Source organism: Cotesia glomerata, unplaced genomic scaffold, assembly GCF_020080835.1.
Source record: "Cotesia glomerata isolate CgM1 unplaced genomic scaffold, MPM_Cglom_v2.3 scaffold_11, whole genome shotgun sequence".
NCBI lineage: Eukaryota > Metazoa > Arthropoda > Insecta > Hymenoptera > Braconidae > Cotesia > Cotesia glomerata.
In genome coordinates this window covers 229,220-253,024 of record NW_025401443.1, presented here as the reverse complement: position 1 = coordinate 253,024, position 23,805 = coordinate 229,220, and the positions used below count along the sequence as shown (strand labels likewise).

Here is a 23,805-nt window from a genome sequence, read left to right as displayed (position 1 = left end):
ATGTATCACGGTAAGAGTACAGAGATTTATAAAATAAACCAATGTAATCTTCTTAAAATTAAATTATTTTGGGTTTTAAACAATTTTCCAGTATCTTCACCAAGAACATTTAATCAAAAAATCACGTCATTGGAGCGATTCAAATTGGAAAGACATTCAGGAAACGGTATGTTTTAAATTTATTGATATCATTAGTGTGAAAATATTGTTCAAATTTAACTGGGTTACTTTTGTATTCAGAACTTGCCTCAACAAAACAACTTAACGGATTGTGGTGTTTTTGTGTGTAAATTTGCTCATTATATATGTAAAAATGCACCGTTTACATTTACTGCTGCTGACATGCCAAAAATTCGAAGAACAATGATGGAGGAAATTGTTTTATTAAAGTTGCAACCAATAACACCTCAAGAACCCCAGACTTCCACAATCAGTCGATCAATATCGGCATTTGCGAGAGATCTTAAACAAGCACGTGTCCCAACAAAGACGTGTTCCAAAAAGAAGGAGCCACCAAGGAAATCTTCGACTTCTGTAAGTAATATTAATTATATAACTTTGTACAGTAATTTGAAAATGAATTTAAAATTTTTACTACTTATTCTCAGAAGGAGCTTTCTTCAACCATGAAACCGCTTTGTGAGATACGGACTAACTTAGAAGGGGTCTATTTGCACCAATCGGCAAATTTGCATCAAGGTGATCCACGATTTCATGAAGATCGCCGAAATGCTCAATGTACGGCCATTGCGGCGTACAGTATAGCTGCATTGATCTTAAATAACGGAGAAATTTCAAGGACATTCTTAGACAATATTGTGAGAGATGGAGATCAATATTATGTAGACAGCAAAAAAGAGAATCAAGTAAAGGAGGCATTTCTACAACCTGAAGAGCTGCTGAAGATATTCCATGTTAATCATCAAGAAGTAACAATTGATATCGATCAATGTGGTGGAGGACACTTTTTTTCATCGGGTCTTATTACTTCTCTGACTGCTGCTATTGATTATTGTGTAGAGATTTGTAAAGAGCAACCTGACCGATATGGGTTCTTATTTATTGGTCACGGAAAAACTGTCTCATTTAAAATCTCCTCTAAAAATCACAAACATTTCTTTATGTTCAACTCTCACAGTGTTGATAATAACAACTGTTATCCCAAGAATGGTCCTAAGAAAGGAGTAGCCCGATTATTTCGATGTCTTTCATCGAGATATCTCGCCAGCCTACTGATTCAGAATCACCCTCGTGATGGGAGATATTGGCAGATTTATCGCATCAAAGTATCATCGACTTAATCGAAGTAAGTTATAATATATAATCTTTAAAAATAAATCATATTATGACTAATCTCTTTTGACTAATCAATAATGGTTATTGTTATAGATGATGCCCAATTTAGAAATAATTTCTCAAGATACGTTTATAAATATTTGAGTAAAGTAGAAAAATCAAACGGGTAAGGCATTAAATCGAAACGTAGTATAATAAAAAGTAATTTTCATAGAATTTTTCAATATTAATAATGTTAATTATTTGTAGCCTTTGATTTTTCTACAAACTACAATGGAGAAACTGGGCGTGTCCTGAGCAACGGTACTTTAGGTACTGGCAAATACTGTCTGAGATTCTTTTAACTGTAGAAAAATTTCAGAAGCCTTCAGCTGTACAGGGTCATTAAATGAAGATATTAATGGACAAATTACATTATAAGAGCAGCAAAGATGAGTGAGCGCAGTACACAATTCATGACAGTAATAATCTATATATATATAAGCGAAATACCACTCACTCATCACGAGATCTCCGAAACTATTCGCCCGATTGACTTGAAATTTAGCATAGTTACTCCATTCGTGATGTAGACGCTCACTAAGAACGGATTTTACGCAATTCCTAGCCAAAATGAATTTTTCGTCTACCATCACATATGCCCTCCCCTCCCCTCCCTCTCATTCTTCTCCTCCCCTCCCGTGCCCTATAATCTTTCCCCTTCCCTATATCTCTCTCTTTTTTTGGGAGCGAAATATCATTTTGACCCTCTAATCTAAGAAACCATCAGTGGCACCCATAAATTATAGAACTCACCTCCCCCCGCAACCACCCACGCTAATCAACTGTTGCCATGGATACCGTTGCCATGGTTACCGTTGCCATGATTACCGTTGCCATGGTTACCGTTGCCATGGTTACCGTTGCCATGGTTACCGTTGCCATGGTTACCGTTGCCATGGTTACCGTTGCCATGGTTACCGTTGCTATGGTTACCGTTGCCATGGTTACCGTTGCTATGGTTACCGTTGCCATGGTTACCGTTGCTATAACAACTGTTAAAATAAATAAATTGTAATAACAAATTCGGTTGTAAATTAAATTCAGAGGAATGATTAGAATAAAAGTAGAAAGTTACTAAATATTAATATTCTATACAATTATTATTCAACAGTATTATTCTATACAATGTTAGGCAAATACATCGATTTTTATCGATTGATTGTTGGGACAGTAGGAATTCATAATCATACTTTTTTTAAGAAAGAATAGCTAAATCATTAATAACTGAAATAGCTAATATGTATTGGAATGATCATGAAGGATGAACTCCATTATATCATAAAACAGATAAATATAACATAAATATTAATGTTGATATTGTTAAATGATTATACTGATTTTAATGATTAAAATTAAAATGGTAAATTGTGTTTGATGTATCTTCTCTAAAATTTCACAACAATATCGTTAAATTATTATAAAAAAAGGTAGATTTAAGATAATCTATATATATATAAGCGAAATACCACTCACTCATCACGAGATCTCTGAAACTATTCGCCCGATTGACTTGAAATTTAGCATAGTTACTCCATTCGTGATGTAGACGCTCACTAAGAACGGATTTTACGCAATTCCTAGCCAAAATGAATTTTTCGTCTACCATCACATATGCCCTCCCTCCCTCCCTCTCATTCTTCTCCTCCCCTCCCGTGCCCTATAATCTTTCCCCTTCCCTATATCTCTCTCTTTTTTTGGGAGCGAAATATCATTTTGACCCTCTAATCTAAGAAACCATCAGTGGCACCCGTAAATTATCGAACTCAACCCCCCTACAACCACCCACGCTAATCAACCGTTGCCATGGTTACCATTGTCATGGTTATCGTTGCCATGGTTACCGTTGCTATGGTTACCGTTGCCGTGGTTACCGTTGCCATGGTTACCGTTACCATGGTTGCCGTTACCATGGTTTACCGTTATCATGGTTACCGTTGCTATAATAACTGTCAAAATGATTGATTTTAAATTTTATCGATTGACTGTTGGGACAGTAGGAATTCATAATCATACGTTTTTAAGAAAGAATAAGTAAAACATTAATAACTGAAATAACTTATATGTATTGGAATAATCATGAAGGATGAACTCGATTATATCATAACACAGATAAATTAAACATAAATATTATCAAGTTGATATTGTTAAATGATTATACTGATTTTAATGATTAAAATTAAAATGGTAAATTGTGTCTGATGCGTCTTCTCTAAAATTTTACAACGATATCGTTAAATTATTATAAAAACGGTCGATTTAAGATAATTTCTAATAAAATGAGTAATAATAAATATATTTTTAATACCACTTAATTTGTTATGAATTTATTAATAACTAGCTGATACCCGCCCGCTTCGATAGGAATACAATAAATTTTTATGGTGTAACCTAGATGAAAAATATAAACAAAATGGTTAATTTCAAAAGATAATGAATATAAATTTTGAATTAGAGAAAAGTGATTGTTTGTGATGACCGGTGTTAGCGAGTATTAAATATATGAGAAAAGTATTTTATTATTAACATTTTTTTTAAAATTAAAAAATTATTGACATTTTTAAAATTAAATAATACTATGAAGCGGAAACGAATAGGAGTTACGGATAATTATTACGTGAATCGTGCCAACATTTACGTAAGAGGTTAGTCGGAGGAGGAAGAGATTGAGAAAGAAATAGGAAGGACCTTCTTAATAAGAGTTTACAGAATATGCGAGAAAAAATTCAGATAGCTCGGACAGGGATTCGAACCCAGAACCTTCCGGTGACATGTCGGCTACTCTACCATTTGACCTATCCGGTCTAGACTAAATGTTTAGGATAACATTATTATAATGGGAACGCATCTCATTACACAGTACGTCATGGGTGATGCGGAAATCTGTCTAATGACAGATTTACTGACTAACTGACCCATTGATTGATTGATTATTAATAATAAAATACTTTTCTCATATATTTAATACTCGCTAACACCGGTTATCATAAACAATCACTTTTCTCTAATTCAAAATTTATATTAATTATCTTTTTGAAATTAATCATTTTGTTTATATTTTTCATCTAGGTTACAACATAAAATTTTATTGTATGCCCAGCGAAGCGGGCGGGTATCAGCTAGTTATAGTTATAAAAATGACTAGCTGGGCGCTTTATAGAATTTCATTTTTAGATCTAGATTTGAAATTTCATTGGAATATTGTTCTGACTTGCACAAATGTGATTATTATAGTTAATAATCTTTGTAATTTTCAATGTGCCACCACGATAATATTCCCGTGGCTTTCTTATAAAAATGAATTATAATAGATGTGAAAAAAAAATTCTTCTACTGTTGAAATTTAATAAAATCCGTTCTTAGCTTAAAACTTAACATAACAAAAAAATATTCCTACCAAATTTGAAGTTTTTAAGTTTTATGGTTCCCAAGATCTCGTGATGAATCAGTGAATCACCGGAAATTTCTTATATAAGGTAAAATACCCAGTACTTGAACACTTATAAAAATGGGACCAGTAGTTAAACAGACTTTTAGAATTGCTGTAATACAAAATCTGTATATATATGTTATGAGTTATATGCACATGTTATAATTATTCAATGATACAGTAATTGATTTTGGTAAGTTTTTTCAATTATAAATCAAAATAATTACATTTTTGTTAACTTTAAAGTTGACTTGTCGAGAATCACCGATAGATGCTATTTTTTTCATGATAAAGGTACTAAACCGTAAACCGAACAATCAGTAAAAAAAACGGTATATCATCATTTTAAGTGAAAAAAATCGTACCACCCAATGAAACAGTCTTTTCTAAATAATACATATTTTTTGCAAAGACATAAACTATAATTTTTATATTAAATTTTAGCGTTCGACTATACCTCCCAATTTTCAAAGCGGTACCCAGAACTTGAACAAGCTAGGACCGTATAATTTGAACAGCCCTCGAACCTCTAAGAAGCTTATAGACTAGTGATCAGCATTGTGGTTTGTATTAATTACTGCAAATTAAATAAGTTTTATAACTAAAATTTATTATAGTTAAAAATTATTGAACGTTTTGAATTGAGTTTTTTTGATCTATAATTGAAAATTTACTGAGTCATTCATAAAAAATGTAATTAATAAATTAAATACAAATATTTCTCATTTTTATATGAACATATTAAATATTTATAGTATTATTCAATAATATGTTATAAATCTTTGAATATTTCAATGAAACGTTGAAAATTTTCGGTGAACCTATTGCCATATATTTTATTAGTTCAACTACTACTCCCAGAGTGTTCAACTACTGCGGCTTGTCAGAATTGATTATTCAACTACTACTCCTTTCATAGTCTATCTTAAAAACGTTGTCAAATTATAAATGTTTCATTATTTACCTTATTTTGCACTTCAATCAATTAAAAATTGTTTATATTTGCATGAAAATCACTAATTTAAACTAATAATTACATATTTATATATTAAAAGTAGGGTCAAATACGTTTTACTTTGAAACCTGTTCAACTACTGGGTACTTTACCTTATATATAGAGATATGTGTGTGTGTGTGTGTTTACGTATACATAGATTAATTCCAATAGATGCATTTATGGTGATTGACATAGGATTATTGATTTAACAGTGTAAAACTAGGAAAACTATGTCCAAGCTTACATCATTAAAAGTGAACCGATCTCAGTAATGAAAAGGTGGTCACCGATAAAATATAATAATGCAAATTTCAGTGCACATTATGAGATAATTTTTTATCTCTATTATTGTTTTTAAAATATGATAATGAGATGAAATACTTAACTATAAATTTTTTTGTTGAATCAACTGGTAATTAATCAGAGAGTGGACGTCAGGCCTCTATATTTTTAAATTTTTGTGTATCAATTACATTTCTTCCCGAAACACCAAATGTATAACAAGATATAATGAAACCAATATTATTATTATTCTACGAAGGAATTATCAAACTAGTTGTTATTTCACTCACCGTGCTTACAAAATTGTATTTCAATGAAATCTTAACATGTAATCTGAAATTAATAAAAGTTCATAATTATATTAAACAATATATTCATAATTATATTAATTACCGATCATAATAAAAGAAAAAAACCAATTTTTTATTTTTTTATTGAGTTTTATTTATTTATTTCTTCAAAAAATTATTTAGAGCATCTTGGACACTTCCATTCTTCAGGTGGTGGTGAAGTAATTTTAGCGCAGCTAAAATGACATGGCAACCAACATTGCGAACAATATACAGATTTAAAATAAATATTTATCTTGCCTCTACAGAAACTGCAGGAGTAATTGGGCTTCAACGATTCTTTTTGTGCAAGACTTTTCAAAAAATCACTCCATATTTTTGGCTCGAAATAACAACTTAATTCACTAATCCTAATTTTTGTACAGCCGTAGACAACTGCATCTGATTTCTTCTTCAATGCATCATTTGAAGCAATTTCACCACCACCATCAATAATACTAAGAGCAGCCTTTTTTAAAATAAGATTTAAAAATTTCCTGATATTTTCTCCTGATATTTTCTCTAGTATCTTGACCAGTAGAGTCTCCAGGATCTTGAACCAGATCTTGGACACCAGTAGCTGGGACACCAGTAGCTGGGACAGGGAGAGTATTGTTAATGGTACTCTCAGCAGAGTCTCCAGGATCTTGAACCAGATCTTGGACACCAGTAGCTGGGACAGGGAGAGTATTGTTGATGGTACTCTTAGCAGAGTCTCCAGGATCTTGAACCAGTTCTTGCGGGTCAGCACGGACTTCAAAATGAGGGTTTTTTTCAATCGAAACACCAGAAGCTGGGACAGAAACAATAGATTCTTCAAATTCTTCATCAAAATTATGAAAAGTGTCCAAGATGTCAAATAAATAAGTCAGTTTTAAATTTTGTTGGTCCACATGAGACAGAGAGATATTTTTTTCAATCTTGGTAGATATTTTTTTAAGTGCGACTCGATTCCTTAATTTCTCGTCGCTTTCTTGTAAATTGTCGCATGGATGACATTTTTTAATACTGGCAACTTTCTTTTTCATTTTATCAACCCAGGATTCCATTTTCGCTTTTTTTGGCTGTAAACAAAAAAAAATAAAATTAACAACACTATATAACAACATAATTTAAAGAAAGACTTAGTATGAACTTACATTAGGCTCATGATTATGAGTTGATTCCCAGAATTTTACCTCATATTTTTTTTCTTCGATGTTCAGCCGACATACAAGTTTCAAACTGCAATGGTCTCTGTTAGCATATAAATATTTTATAGGATTAATGTCTGTTCACTATAATAATATATATATTGAAGACAACATTTGTTTTAAAAATAATTACTTACGGAAGTCTGTCCTCCCCACGTTTTGGACCACAGACACAATCAATATAAAACTCATAATAGAAAAATTTATCACCAAATATATTCTTTCTAATACGTTGGGAACAATATTGTTTCGTTGTTCTCGACGCCCAAATTCTCAGTCGGTGATTTGTAGACATTTCATAAGCATCAATTAACTTAAAAAAATCGATGAAATTAGAAAACTTGAGAAACCCAAAATAAATCCGCCATAGCCGAAACCAATAAAAAACGTTAAAGTAAAGAACAATCTAAGTTAAAGTACAAAGAAATCAAAGTAATGACTGTTGATAACAAAATAATCACGTTGACTTGAATAATGGAATTATGAGATTAAAAAAAAGTAGATGAAGAATAAAATTCGATACAGGCAAAAGTAAATTCTGATTGAATAGATTGTAACGGGGTGGTTAGCCCTATCCAATTGGTCACCCCTTTCCTCTTTGAAAAGGGCGCCACTGGGATTTTATACTCGGTGTCCCAGAAACCGGGGAGCATGAGAAGAAAAGATCGGGTCGTGAAAAATTGAGAAAGGCTGTAAAAGTAATGCTGAGAAACAATTATTAACAATTAACAATTCAATTATTTATTTAATATAAACAATTTAATTCTAACAAAATTTCTTAAAATATTGCCCTTAAAATTAACCTATCAATCACTAAATTTGAGAACCTCTCACCTACGCAGGCACTTGCCAAAAGTTACAACTAAATATCATTAAATTCTTTTAAACATCATTACGCATCTATCTTCTTAATTTCTTAACTCAACATAGACCATTACGCATCTATCTTCTTAATTTTCTAATTCACTTTTAGACCATTACGCATCTATCTTCAATTTCTTAACTCAACATAGACCATTACGCATCTATCTTCAATTTCTTAATTCAATCATAGACCATTACGCATCTAGATTCTTAATTTCTTGAACCCTCGTCCAACCGACGGAATAACAAACAACATATTTTACCCAATAAAAACTTCTCAAAACTTCGCATTTTCCAAAATTACCAAAATTACGCGTAATAATTACTTAACACAAAATTCCGACCTTCGATTTTAATTCATTAAATTCATTAATACATCTTCTTAACTAAATTCATTTCCAACTTACTTAACCAAATTTTCTACTAAAGTTATCAATCAATTTATTCTACTAAACCCACTGATTTATTTCATTTCTTGATCTCCACTAAATAATCTTTAACAAAGTTCACTACATAATTTTCTTAACAAGTTCGGTAATCATTTTCTAAATTCACTAAATTTCTCAATAAATACATTCGTTAAATTAACTAAATTAATTAAATTTAGCCCACCGGCCTAAATCTAATTTAACACAATTTCTTAAATCCAACTCTGAAATTCTAAAACCTCTCAACAAAATTACAACCGTAGAGCATTATAGAATGACCTTCACTAACTTAATTTCAATTCTTAATTCTCCTTAAATAAATTCTAGGCGATATTTCTTAATTAAATTCTGTCTCGAAAATTCTTAACTAAAATTAATTTATCATAGCCAACAGGCCTATAATAAATTACTAATAAATTCTTTACCAATAAATTAACAATTTGTCCATCAAATATAAAAGTCCAGCGACAAAACTATCTACTTGACCTTAACAATAGAAACTAAAGTACGAATTCGCTAATAAAAGATGACCGCTCGAGAAATTAAATTTAATTATTTTGGCCTCTTAATTAAATTATTAATTAATTTGGCCTAAAATAACCCAAAATACCTGACAACTGAAACCGGTACTCCAGCGATGAATTCTTTTCCCAGTAGAAAGAAAATGACAGGATCAGCTCCACTGTGCCTGCTGACTTCCAAAGCTCCAGAAACTCGTGTCACCAAATTACACCCAGCTCCCAATCTTATCCTCGATCAATTTATCCTAGAAATTCCAGTAAATAAATATTTTGAATAAGACGAAGATCGTCAGCCAAATGGCCTAACGACAAGTAATTTTTAACAAAAATACCAGACAATAAAATTTAATCGCTTCGTTCCATTCGTGAAGCCTTAAGAAATCAACTACTTACTTGTCTCAGAAAAATATCCCACGCTGGAACACAGTTACCCAACGTACTCGCAAAATTTCACCGGAAGAAAAAGAGAGTCTTGACACAACACCCGGCGTTTTTATAACCTCTCCTCGTGCTCTCCAACCTTCCTATCTTTGCTCCCGCGCTTCATTTTCCGGGGACAGCGGTGGGGACTCAGCGATACATACGACCCGGTGACGAGTCGTACAACTACTTCATCGCGCTCCAAAGGTAAAGAGTAGCTCCTACTCACCGCGACACGATAATCAAAAAATTAAGTCCCGCGGGAATTCAAATTCCCTGTCACAAGATCAAGGTATACAATGAATTAAGATTGCGATCGAAATGCTGAAGAGGGAAATTAAACATTGATGCCAAACTATACGTTTAAAAATATACAATGTATGCTATGAGGTTACAAAGCAAAGCTTCCGAGAACAGCCGCACATAAGCTCCATGGTTATTCAAGTAGGTTAGCTATCTTCAATGTAAAAAAAAGGCGGGATAAACAAATCATTCGAATTTAAAATTGTACAAACGAATAATGACAATCAATAATAATCGATAATTTTAATCGATGAATGAATAATCGTCTTTTGAATTTGAAAATTATGTGATTTTTTTATTATCCATGTAAATAAACATTAATCTATTCAATGATATAAATGTTACTAATAAAATGAAATTAGAACAATAAATTATTTCAAAACTATACTTCTAATACCAGGCTTAAAATAAGTAAGACAACTAAATAAATTTTAAAAACAGTACTTCATTTTCTCAATAAAATGAAGTTAACATAAACTAAATACATAAAGCCAATCCGTGGTGGATGGGACACCTTTAAACCCAACCCCGCTCGATTTCACAGATATTCACTTTTTGTTTTCTATACATATATCCAACAAAACGCAAATCTCAAAATTCTTTTACGGAAAAGCGAATAAAAAATTAAAAATAAAAAATTTATTTATTCTAGAATATCCACGACTGTCAAAAATTAATCGATTGAAAATTAAAAGTTTTTTATATGTATTTCTGAAAAAAAAAAGTTATACACTTCAAACTTGGAAGTTTTTTTTTGCTATCAGGAAAAACCAAATATTTCTTGATGCTTGAAATTTTGAATCTTTCTGCTTTTCGTTATGTAAAAATTTGATCTTTTTTCTAAATTCTTTGAAATTCTCAAAAAGTAAAAGAACTATATTTACCGGTGTCTAAGAAATAAAAACGGAAGCATTCGCTTACTTATAGCTATTTCAGACTTTCACTTCTTGAAATATGATAAAAGCCATGAAAACAGATACTTGTTTTTTATCCTGAGTATATGACTATTAAAAAAGGAAGCGTCCCTTGACATTTTTTGTTGCTAATTTTTTTTTTGCAATAATAATCACTAATAAAAACGTTGTTCTGTTTTTACTTAAATTCCATTGTGAAAAAACGGGAGTCCGTTTTTCCAAGTCTCACTCGATTGCTCACTTTGCAATAATTACTGATAAAGCGTCGTTTCGTTGTTACTTAAATTCTTTTGTGAAAAACCGGGAGTCCGCTTTTTCAAGTCTCACTCGATTGCTTTGCAATAATTACCAATAAAAACGTTGTTCCGTTTTTACTGAAATTTTTTTTGTAAAAAAACGGGAGTCCGTTTTTTCAAATCTAATGTCTGCTTATTCTTTGCACTAATAATTACTAATGAAAACGTCTTACCGTTTTTCCTTGAATTTTTTTGTGAAAACCCTGGAGCCCGTTGTTCGAGGTGAAATTTCTTTGCTTATTTGCAATATTCACAAATAAAAACGGTGTTCCATTTTTCGAACTTAAATTTCTTTGCTTATTATGTACGATAATAATCACAAATAAAAACGGTGTCCCGTTTTTACTTAAATTTATTAAAAAAAAACCAGGAGCCCGTCTTTTCAAGTTTAATTTCTTTGCTTATTCTTTGCAATAATAATCAAATAAAAACGGTGTTCCGTTTTTACTTCAATTTTTTGTGTGTAACCGGGAGTCCGTTTTTCCAAGTCTAATTTTTTTGATTATATTTTGCAATGATAATTGACGCAAGATTTTTTTCATTTTTTACTTGTCCCGTTTTTACTTAATGTTTATTTTCTTAAAAACCGGGAGCCCGTTTTTCGAAGTTCAATTTCTTTCCTTATTCTTTGCAAGTCATCACAAATAAAAACGGTGTTCCGTTTTTTCAAATTTAATTTCTTTGTTTATTCTTTGCAATAATAATCAAATAAAAACGGTGTTCCGTTTTTACTTCAATTTTTTGTGTGTAACCGGGAGTCCGATTTTCCAAGTCTAATTTTTTTGATTATATTTTGCAATGATAATTGACGCAAGATTTTTTTCATTTTTTTTTTGCACAATAATTATTATATTATGCAGTACGTTCTTTAGTTAATTTAAAAAAAAATTAGGAAAACGGTTGACCCTAAAGGCCATCCCTGCAACTTCCCGCTAATTCCGTTAATACCTGGCCGCTTTTTTGAGCTCTTCGAGCTCAAAAGTACAATCTGTGTGTTGTTTTAAGCTCTCCGAGCTCAAAAAGATACCTTTTCTATGCTTTTGAGCTCTTTGAGCTCAAAAGTCGGATAGAAGTTTCATGAAACACTCCTTTTTCAATGTTCATACCGCAACAACTTTTGAATGAATGAACCGATTTTTACGCGGTTGGCGGCATTCTACGTAGTTTTTAAGCCTTATAAATAATTTCTAAGTTTCAATTGGTCAAACTAGAAATTTCGAGTAACTCTGAAAAACACTTTTTTCGGTTTTCTTTCGTTCACGATATCTCTCGAACGAATCAACCGATTTTGACCAGCTTGGTGGCAATCGACGTGGTTTTATGATGTTAAGAGCTGATTAGTTTTTGGAATCGATCGGTAGAGCTGTTTGAAAGTTATTCCAAAAAATGTCGAAGTTATGTTGAAAAAATCCTTATTTCCAAATATTTCGTCGAGGATATCTCTCGAACTAATCAACCGATTTCCACGTTTTCGGCGGCAATCGACGCGGTTTTTTAACCTCTAAAATTATTCTATATCATCAAAAACGATCCGAGAAGAAATGACGAAGGTATGTGAAAAAAACAGTTTTTTCGGTTTTATTTCGTTCACGCTATCTCTCGAACGAATCAACCGATTTTGACCGGATTAGCGCCGATCGGCGTGGTTTCTTGACGTTAAGAGCTGATTAGTTTTTGAAATTGATCAATCGAGCCGTTTAAAAGATATTCCAAAAAAACCACTTTCAAAAATGATTTTTTTCTAATTTTTTTTGAGATTTTTCAAAATTTCTCAAAATCTATCGGTCCGAATCGGTTCAAATTCTCAGGAAATCTAAGTTTGGCGAAGCCCTTTCGAATGGCACCAACCGCGATGAAATCGGTTCAACCGTTCAAAAGTTATAAGTGATTCACATACTTACACACACACACACACACACACACACACACACACACACACACACACACACACACACACACATACAGACATAGTGACAACCTCGCGGGGATAGTCAGGGAAGCTTCCTGTGACCTTCAAACGTCGAGATCTGATGAAAACTCGATTTTTGCAAAACGGGGTGAAAACAATAACTTCCCGATTTTTGAAAATCTGAGATTTTTAGCGGGAAGTTAAAAAAAGGCGTTCTTGATTTTGGAAGACCTGTTAATTATATAACATTTAATTTTAAAAAAATCATTGAATAAAACGTTCTTCCGTTTTTTCAGAATCGAAAAACGTATGTCACCGGGCTTTGTGTCCCGTCCCCCCTCCTTTCTTTGACAACAAGTCTGTTTCGGGACTATTTTTTTTGTCGCGTATTTATCCAATAGTGCGTGCGTCGGTTACTTGTAAGAGTGGGGATTTATGTGGTGGGGACGTGTAAAGTACCCAGGAACGAAAAGGGAAAACTTTCAGTAGTCCGACTATATTCTTGTCTTCCGTTCGTTACTCTACACTCCCGCACTTCAGTATTTCTGAATTCCGCTAGCTGCAGCAATTGTAGAGTTACAGCTTCTTCTCTCGGGTTCTTGAGGGGAATGTTGCACTCTCCTACTGTAACTGCTGACATCGTTGTCACGTTCATTGAAATTCCTCCGCAATCATATCCTATTAATGCCTGTGTTGTCTGGACGATCAGCAGCATCACTGGTAACAATCTTTTTATTGTTATACTCATTCTGGAAAATTTTTATGGCATCAATTTACAAAGGAAATTGTATATTTTCCTCTGGATCGACAGGATTTTCTCTACTTTTCTTTGATGAATAATACCATTAGGCATGAAACGACAATTTCGAATTACTTATCTAATTACCCTTATAATTATTAATTATGATTTTTTTTTTTTTTTTAATCTACCAATCATTATTGTTATCTAAATATAATTATTCTTAAATCTTAATCATTTTTTCAACGACTGAGTACATATCCTACCGTAGATTTATTCCCCATGAAATATGAGAACACAAGGATAGAGTTATTCTTTTCTCATCTGTATCGCTTCTCCAGACGTGCTGACAGTGCTTTTCTAAGTACGTTATCTATGCTGGACCCGGTGGTCCCACTTGCGTCTACTTAATTAGAATACTTATTCCGCTCCGACTGATCACATCTCTAGCAGTGACAGTTTAATAATTAAAGAAATCTTCAAAGAAAAGGGGAGAAAAAAAATTTTTTTCCATTCAACATGTCCAATTATATCTCGACCTCTCATTTCCCTCGATGCCTACAAGTCTCCAATAGGACTGACGGGGTAAGTTATTATAAGATTATATATTTTTTGTTTTAATTTAAACGAATTATCATAGCTAATTCTGAATCCTTCCTAAAATTTGTTTATTATTTTCAGGAAATTTTAAGAATGTGTAGCATTCTGAGAATGCTAATTGAGGACAGCTCGAGGCCTGAGAAAGGGGTTGCTCTCTTGGTGGAGTTTCATACTTTATTTTTCGTACAGTGTTAGAACTTGTGTACTTGTGTTAGTTCTTCAACACAAAAATTCTTTTTGAAGAGAGAAGAATAGTATTTGCGATACTGAAATAGAAAAAATAAAGGGAAATTCGATCCCTTTTTTTTTGTCGTGGTGGCTGGCGTGTGGATGTATGTCTATGCCTTGTCAAGTGGCTAATGCGCATGCTTTATTTATTCAAATAAGTCTCCTGCAACTTAGAGTCGTTTTTCATTATCTTTTCATTTTTCTTATATTTAATGAATTAATTTATTGTTATAATTAAAATTTCTGAAAAACTTCTCCTTTCTGTATTTGATTATGTCTCTGAGAAGACGCTTCTTTGCTTAATTTATAATTAATTAAAATCTACTTACTGCATCTACGTTCCGTTTAATTGCCGAGATTTATCATTTATCGCCCATTTACCGTCGTAAACGCATACTCATTTTAGTCAAGAAAAATATTACAATTGTCATTTACATCTTAAAAAAATTATTATAATTTTACAATGGTGAATGTCGATATAAAAAAATGAATATTCATTGAACTATATTTTATGAAGTGTAGTTAAGTTCATTAAGTGATACGAGATTTATTTTCCATGGGTGTGTTTAAGTGATAAAAGTCGATATAAAAAGAAAAAATTCACTTTATGCTTATTTGTGTCGCGATTTAGTGACCATATACTTTTTGAATTTCTGCGGACTGTTTTCGCATAATGGGTGAGTCTAATATATTCTAGACACGAGTTCATTAAGAACAACAAAAAGGGTGAAAATTTCGTTACTCTTTTCGTGTCTTTTTAGCGTCACGTCGCTTCGTTGCGGATTTCGAAGATGATGACGGATGGGTCAAAGTTCAATTTATTCCCACGATGCGGTTTATTTTGTATGTTCGGTGTTTGACTCTCCCGGTAAGTTCTTTTACTCGTGTGCAGAAATTTTATCATTATTTCGTTTCTACTTGCGTTTTATTATATATATTTTTTTTTTCATTCTTAGGTCACCTTGAGACTAATTACTTATTTGATTGATCTTGCTTCACTTCCCGCCGACTTGTATTCGGATGCCTTCGAGCTTCTTGGTAAAATTTTGGCTTTGGTCCGGCCGCTTCTTCCTCGATTTCTGCGGCCATTATGGAATTCCGTTGTTGCCAAAGTGGAGCTTACTCCGGCGGACTATCGCCAGGTTCAACAGTTTCTTCTAGAGCTTGCTCGTGACCTTCTTGGCTCGTCCCAAGCTTCTAATCGGTAAGTTTTTATGGTTCTCTACTTCTTCCTTCTTGTAACTTTGAGAAAAGGAATTGTGAAAGAAAAGGTTTTTTTTTTTTTCAGCATCCATGAACTCCATGATCTTCTTCGAGATTGATGGCGCCTTATTGCTACTATTTATTATATTATTCCCTTCTTATTTTTTGATTTGTTCAACTATTATTATTTTTTCTTCTTTTTTTTTTTTTTTTTTATTAAATAAATAAAAAGGATTTGAAAGAGAAAAAAAAAATTTCTTAGAATCGCCTCCAAATTGCCTTTTTTCAAAAGAGACAAAAGAGTTCTTTATTGTTAATTAATGTGTTTTTTAAATCTCGACCGAGTTAGGCGTGAAAATTGTGAATTGTGAATACGGGATTTAAAGGACTTACAAGTTCTCTTGAGGTAAGTATATATATATATATATATATATATATATATGCATATGCATATATATATATATATATATATATATATATATATATATATATCGTATGTCTTGCAACGCTTTAAGAGATACAACAGTACGTGTGTGTATATCTATATGTATCTGTCCCGAACTGGTGCGCAGCCGGTGTCGCGCATTCGTTTGAAAGTCTTACTTGTAACAATTTTTTTTTGTTTTATATTATGCCGTTATTTATTATATTTTAATAATAAAATTAATTATTACAATGTATCGAGAATTTTTACGAGTGGGTCTTATCAAAGTTCTTTATTTGGGATATTATGAGTTAGTTCCTCATTATTTCTTTCACTTATAATTTCGCCGTTTTTGATAAAGATTCTAATAAGGAATATTATTCTTGTGTACTTATTTTCGCAATTATTTTACTTGATTCCCCGTGTTAATTTTTCCAATGTTTTTATTCTTCAATTTTGTTCACTCTTCACGTGCTTATCTCTCGCTCCGGAATGTTAATACGATCCTATCTCGTTACATTTCATCTCATTATAATTAGTCGACACGCAGCTACTGAACGGAGTTGTTCCAACGAATAAAATTCTGTACAAGTGTACCCAAGTTTTGTGGTAGTGATAAGTGACAAAAGTTTACAAACATTATAAAGAAAGGTAAGACAAGAAAAATTGTAATAAAATTGAGAATATTATTTTTGGATATTTTTTTTTTTTTTTTTTGATCATCAGTTTCTTCAATTAGACATGACTATGGCAACTTATCTTAATAACATTAATTCTACTGAAATACTTATAAAAATTTTACCCATTTATTTCCCTTACAAGGAAAAAAAATTGTCTGGTAAAATTTTGCTGTAGTAAAACACGCGTTTCCCCGTTTTAGTATGTTCGTATTAAAAAAGATCGAGTAAAAAAAAATTTTTTTTTTTTTGGTGTTATTAAAAATTTCATCAGATAAGAAAAAATTTCGAGTTATTTATAGAAAAAATTATCTTGGTTTCAATTGATCCGCGTTTGAGAATGGAAGCTTTTCGGTGTTCATAAAACTTAATGTCCGGTAATAATTTTTGGAGTTATTTCAAAAAATGAACTTTTTCTTGCTGAGTGCTCGGACTTAGTTTTTTTTTTTTTTTTTTTGTATTCACTAGTTTCACTGTATGACTTAATATTCTTATTCAATCTTACTGAAGCTTTATTATTTAATATATATATTTTTTCATTTAACTAATTATAATTTTGCGTTTCCAGGTCGCCATGTTTACCACCATGGTCACCACGGGTTTACGACCTTCTTCCAGTGGGTAGCAGTCGATTGCAGCCCAGAGGTAATAATTCGAGAGAGAGGGAGAAAAAAAAATATGGGTAGGGCGAAGGGATTTTCCAAAAGTTTTTTTTTTTTTTTTTTTTTTTTGAGAGCTAAAAAATTCTAGGACATGTTGCGTCTGGCCGTTATGGTCGCACTCGTGGTCACTACTGACCAACCTGCGGTGGCCCTAGATGCAATCCATGTGATCGAGGAGAGTTGTGGTTTCCTGCCACCTGAGCTGAAGTTGGCTAAGGCCATCCTCCAGATGCCTTCGCCTGAGCTCGAGCCTATGAGATTGTCCAACATCGCTGACATTGAGGTCCTGTCAGAGAGCCCTGTGAGCATGGCTCGGTCCATTTCTGCTCCTATGGTACGTATTTTGGTCCCACATGTTATCTTTTGGGTTGTCCTACCTATTTCTATATTTTTTCTTCTCTTTTTTTTTCAGTTAGCTACATTTTCTCGTGACAATTGATTAGAAAAATTAACCGAGAGAGAGGAAAAAAAAATATAAAATTTTCTTAAAGATTTTGTCTCCTCTGTCTACATTTTTTCTTTAGAGACCCCTTTTCCAAGTAGAGTTCCCTTCTGATGTCTGTAATTTTCCTTGTCGTTATTAATTCTTTCCGGTTTTCCTCGATGACTCCTTCGTGGTTGGCTGCCACTGCTGTTGTTCCTGCCGCTGGTCAATGCCGTTGCCGCCAATGGCGTTGCTGTTACTGATGCTGTTGTTAATTTTCGTGATTGATGGTGAGTTTATTCCTTTCGTCATTTATTAATGTTCATTTGTTTCATTGAAAAAAAATTTTCAGGTTTTATTTGCTGATGGCTGAATAGTGCTGATCCTCTTCGTCACTGCTGCTGCTGTTGGTAATGGCCATTCCACTGTTAGAGCGCAAAAGTGGTGCTCTGACGCTTGAGCATTTTCTTTTTGCTCACAGTTCTGGGTGGTATCATCTACCACACAACCTAATCGTATCCTTTTAATTTTTATTTTCAATAATATTGGTATTATTTTGCATGCCTTAAGCGCGAAGCGCTTTTTCATAATTTTCGTAATTTAAACGAAAAAATTATGGATAAAAAGCATATTGAAATCAATAATAGTAACTACAGAACGCGTTAAAAAAAATTCTTATCGATTAAATGAGATTTCTCAGAAAACTCGTTTTTTTTCTGATGAATTTGGATGAGAGCGTGGTATTCATGGGGGCTATGGGCTTGATAACACGACAACTTTGCAAAAACTTGTGAAAATTGCGTGTCAAAATAATTCCGTTTTGATACAGTTAATCTTTTTTTTCGATCATAAACAGAATTGAAATAACTATCCACAAGCAGAAACTATACATATATGATAGTATAATTTCTAACCCCCCATATTCCTACAGAATTATTACTATTTTAAAGTCAGGTCCTATTGTTGGCCCTTATCGGCAGATACAGAAAGAAAAAGAAAAATTTATTTCGAGCATTAAATCCCGGTTTTAATGCAAAATCCCTATTTCATTCCCCTTTTTGTACTCAGTCGTTGTTTTTACCTTCTCTATGGAGAAAAATTTTCACACATATATATGTGTACATGTGTAACTTATTTTATTTTATATCGATTTCCGTCCTGGAAGGAATTACATTTCCCAAGTAATGCGTTAGTATATGTAGTTTCATTTTAGTATAAGCTTAGGGAATATTTATTATTTTATACGTGAAAGAGTTACCGGCCGGATTTTGAGATGAGAAAAATGAAAATGAAACATAGTCTGTACTAAGAGTAGTGTTCATAATTAGCATACTGTATTATTATAGTTTGGTTATGTAATTATCTTCCAGCACGGAAAAGAGAGAGAAAGAAAAAATATATTTGATAAATATATATATAACTACAAATATAAATATAAATATATCTATGATATATTATTAAAATTTATAGTATTAAGATTTAATAATAATTTCCTGATTGCATCACCTATGCAGCTATTTCACTTGTTTCATGCTCTGGTGTTGTTGGTCATTGTTGGTATTTTTATCTCTCACTATTATTCTTCCGTAGTTGAGATGTTCTTCGGGTATTTTTACCAAATCTTCTATTTCCAGGTAGCTCATGACCCTATCTAGTTCATGCCCTTGTAGATGGCGTAGAAACTTGACTTCTTCTAATTCTTCTCTTGCAGTACCAATCATCTTCTTTCTTTGTAATGCCCGTTTCACTTTCTCTCTCAACTCTTCTCTGAAGTTGTTTGTATTTCCTAACCTCTCCTCTAGGATGTTCAGGAATCCCGCGTTCCTGCAGTAGACAATCATCTGCTCCTCTGAAGCCCTCCAGATGTCGAACAAGGTTATCGACTGTTTTGTCGTAGGTTTACTCTTTATAATCTCCATTTCGTTCAGTACTTCGCGTTCGTAGTCTTCGAATTTTTCCTCAACACATGCTATTTCTGATTTTAATTCTTCCACTATTTCTTTGCCTCCTGCCCGCCACTTCAAAAGTCAGCATTTGATTAGGTCGTGTACTTGTATCTGACCGCGGGTTCCGTGGTTCCTTGTATTCCTCGGGATGCCAGAGTCATAACCCGTTGGCATGTCGGCTACTTCTCTGTGATACCTGCTGAACTGTGGGACGTACCTTCCTTTTTTTGTCTTAGCATTGATGTCTGCTCCATTGATTAGCAATATCCTGGTTATTTCTTCATATCCTCTGCGTGTGGCCATGTGCAGTGCTGTGATGCCTTTCTCTGTGGTACACCGGTTCACTTTTGCTCCAAAGGTCAACAAAATTTTTACTATATTGAAGCATGTTGTGTACTCATTGCTCCAGCCATCTCTTATTGCGTGGATGTAGTCTACCCGTTTGTTAAAGACCATCATCAATGGCGTCAATCCTTGGTTATCAGTGTGATAACTCCAGCCCCCATCCGAAGTAGTTTATCCACTTTTCCCTCTTGTCTTCCTTCTACTGCGTAGAATAATGCTGTTCTTCCATTGTCGTCTTCTAGGTTGATTGTTGAGCCTTTCTCCAGCAGGACGTTGAATAAGTCCCATATACCTTGCTTTGCGGCTAGGTAGATTGCTGCTTGACCTTCTCTATTTTTTGCTGATAGATCCACCCCTTGTCGGATCATGTGGTATAACATTCTTCTGCTCGTGACTCTTACGCGTCTTGATCCAAAATCTCTGTCTAGTATTAATTCGTGTATTGGCCGGTTACCACTGTCATCATTGTCGGCATCCAGTCGTGCTCCTCGATGTATAAGAAGCCAGGCTTCCTACATCATTTCTCGGCCTAGGGCTCTACACAAGGGCACTGTTGAATTTTTTTGATCTGCTTCATCTATTTTGGCTCCTAATCTGATTAACTCACTCGCCGATGTCTTCCTCCATTTTGCCAAGGCTTTCCCTAGAAGTGTATATCCGTGGTTCCATTCTGGTACGTATCCCAGGCCGTAGTCCTGCACGATGTTGGTTATTTGCCTGATGTCTTCGTCCATGTCTCTGGAGTATCAGTGATAACCATAGGCTTTTTTGGTTTTACACGTACGAGTTTTCGCTGTTGACAAATAAAACAAGTCTTGATATAGTTTCTTACATCCTGCTGCATAGTTCTCCAGTAGAATTGGCTTCTTATGCGGCGATACGTCTTCGTCATGCCCTTGTGTCCTCCTACAGCTGATGTATGGTGATTTCTTATTAGTGATCTTCTATTGGTAGCTTTCGGCACTTCTAATTTTCCACTGCATACAATTATTTTTATTTCCGTATTCGAAAATATCTCTCTCAATCTTGATACGTAGTATGCTTGCATCGTTTTACTGAGTAACTCGATCCCTGTAGGCATTCGTAGTGTTTTGCATTGTTTTTGTTCAGCCAGCTGTTTCAACGATGACACGACCGTGTCTAGCACTTCTTCATCTGTTCTACCGATGGCGTTGACTGCATATATCATTCCAAATCCCCATCTTTTTCTTTTATTTATTATTAACACATCGCCTTTTTCTAGATTATCTTCTTGTATATTCCCCATATTTATTCACTTCATTTCTAAAAGTACATCAACTAAGTCCGAGTTTATCTCTCCACTGGCAGGTAGGAAGAATACGAAGTTGTCGTTGACATCTGTTACGTGCTGCCTGGTGTATTTTACATTTGATTTTTCTTCTGGATCGGTGCAGTATCCTTCTGGCACGTTTAACTCGCGATGCGTTGGATTTACGGTGTCGCTGTCGTCTGTACTCGTTGTTCCGGGATTTTCCGTTAATAACTGCCCCCATAAGTCCCGATTCTCTACTTCCTTGTCCTGCGTTTCAGATCCTATTACTTCATCGTCGCTTTCGTTAATCACTGCTTCTTCTCGTTCTGATGGCTGGAACCTGCCTCCTTGTGTTTCCGGTGCCGAATCCGTATCTTTGTCACTTTCCGAATCTTCTAGTGGCTCGTTCATTCTATTTTTAGCTGCAGCATCTTTACTTCTTGTTTGATATTGTCGCTGCTTATGAGTGTTTTCCGGTTGCAGCCCTGGTGTTATCTTGGGTTTGTTTTTGCTTCCTTTTGGACGTCCTCTCTTTCTTTTTTCTGTCTGCATTCTCAAGAGTCCTGCCACTGCTGACGTCAGCTCCATATCTACGTGGGATTCTTTTTCGAATTCAGAGTCAAACGTCGAGTCGTCGCCGGAATGCTCCCTTCTGTTCAGCATTCGTTTTTTTTCTACGTGCTCTTTTCCTTGGACCGCCCTGCTCCGTTGATGATGGTTCTGTGTTTTCCTTCCTCCCTCTTTTTGCCATGTCTACTTCTGCTAATGATAGAAGCTGACCGTTTTTGTCTCGTAGATGTTCACGAGGACTCTTCGTTAACTTCAGCCACGCTAATGGTTGATGGTCAGTGACTAAAGTGAAATTCCTGCCATAGATGTACGGCCTAAATGTTTCTATAGTGTACATTATTGCGAGTAGTTCCTTCTTCGTCACATTGTAATTTCGCTCAGCTGATAATATCGCCCTTGAAGCGTAACATCACTCTATCTTCTCCAAGCTTATCTTGACTTAATATTGCCCCCACTGCATATTCTAACACATCTGTCGTGACGATGAACGGTTTTCTGAAATCGGGATATTGTAACGTAAATCCATCGCATAATTCTCCCTTCAATGTTTTGGATGAATTTTTCTGAGCTCCTTTCCATACAAAAGAGGTGTCCTTTTTGACCAAGTCTGTTAATAGTTTCGCTGATGCTGTCTCTGTTGCGATTGTTGCTGCCACTGTTTCTGAGGTAGTCGCTGTTTTTGTTGCTGTTTGATATTGGCTGTCGATGTTGTTGCTGCTGATTTCGGGGTGATCGTTGATCCTGTTGCCATGGTTGCTGTTGATACAGTGGGCCCATTGATCCATCTCTTCGGTTATCTGCAGGTTGTTGCTGTCCCTGACTTCTTCTGTTCTGGTAATTTTTGCCTCTTTCTTATCCCCTGTAGTTACCTTGATATCCTCGACCGGCTTGATCATTATTGACGTAGTAATTATTACCATATGATCTTCTATTGTCGCAATTACTGGCGTTATTGCGGCTGTTGTTACCGTCATACAGCTGTCCGGTTCCTCGAGGGTTGTATGATCCTCGCCGTACCTGCTGTCGTCTTTCGTTTTGAACTGAGCAATTACGTATGAAATGCCCTACCTCTCCGCATCTATATCATTTTGGGCCACCTTGGTCAACATTGGCTGCATCATTCGTAACGGTGAATACTAGTGGTTCTTCTCCGATTGTCTCCTTGTTGGGCTTCTTTATTGACTCTTCGACCTGTAACTCTTCCCCGTATGTTGCCAACCTGATTCTAGCGTGCTCTCTTTCTCTGCGGTCAACTATATCCTCTCTTGATCTACACCTGTCAATTTTGTTGGCTGCTTGGCTTCTCATACTTTCTAATCGTGCCCCAAATTTTGCTGTGCTCTCATTCTGTTCCTGCAGTAATTTTGTTAGCCGATTTAATATTGCGAAGAAGTCTTCGGTATGCCCAGAATTTTGTCGCAACTTTTCTATGACCCCTTTAATTGTCCGAGCTGTCTTCATGACCGTCCTCATGCTACCTACTGCTTTTTCCT

At 34.2% G+C, this 23,805-nt stretch overlaps 1 protein-coding gene across 1 annotated transcript; it reads left to right on the top strand.

Annotated features, from left to right (window-relative positions):
* On the top strand, window positions 1–18,193 carry LOC123273573. Its single transcript, XM_044741014.1, has 8 exons — window positions 1–10; window positions 92–166; window positions 230–534; window positions 609–1,026; window positions 17,385–17,408; window positions 17,661–17,737; window positions 17,843–18,088; window positions 18,167–18,193. The coding sequence occupies exons 1-8, from the start codon at window positions 1–3 to the stop codon at window positions 18,191–18,193; spliced, it is 1,182 nt and encodes a 393-aa protein (XP_044596949.1).
* The last annotated feature ends 5,612 nt before the right edge of the window (window positions 18,194–23,805 follow it).

What these genes read in the sequence shown, in the direction of transcription:
- LOC123273573 (XM_044741014.1), top strand. An exon ending in GGAAAGACATTCAGGAAACG is followed by an intron (nt 167 to 229) that starts GTATGTTTTAAA and finishes AACTGGGTTACT; the next exon opens with TTTGTATTCAGAACTTGCCT. An exon ending in TTATAGAAAAAATTATCTTG is followed by an intron (nt 17,409 to 17,660) that starts GTTTCAATTGAT and finishes TTGCGTTTCCAG; the next exon opens with GTCGCCATGTTTACCACCAT.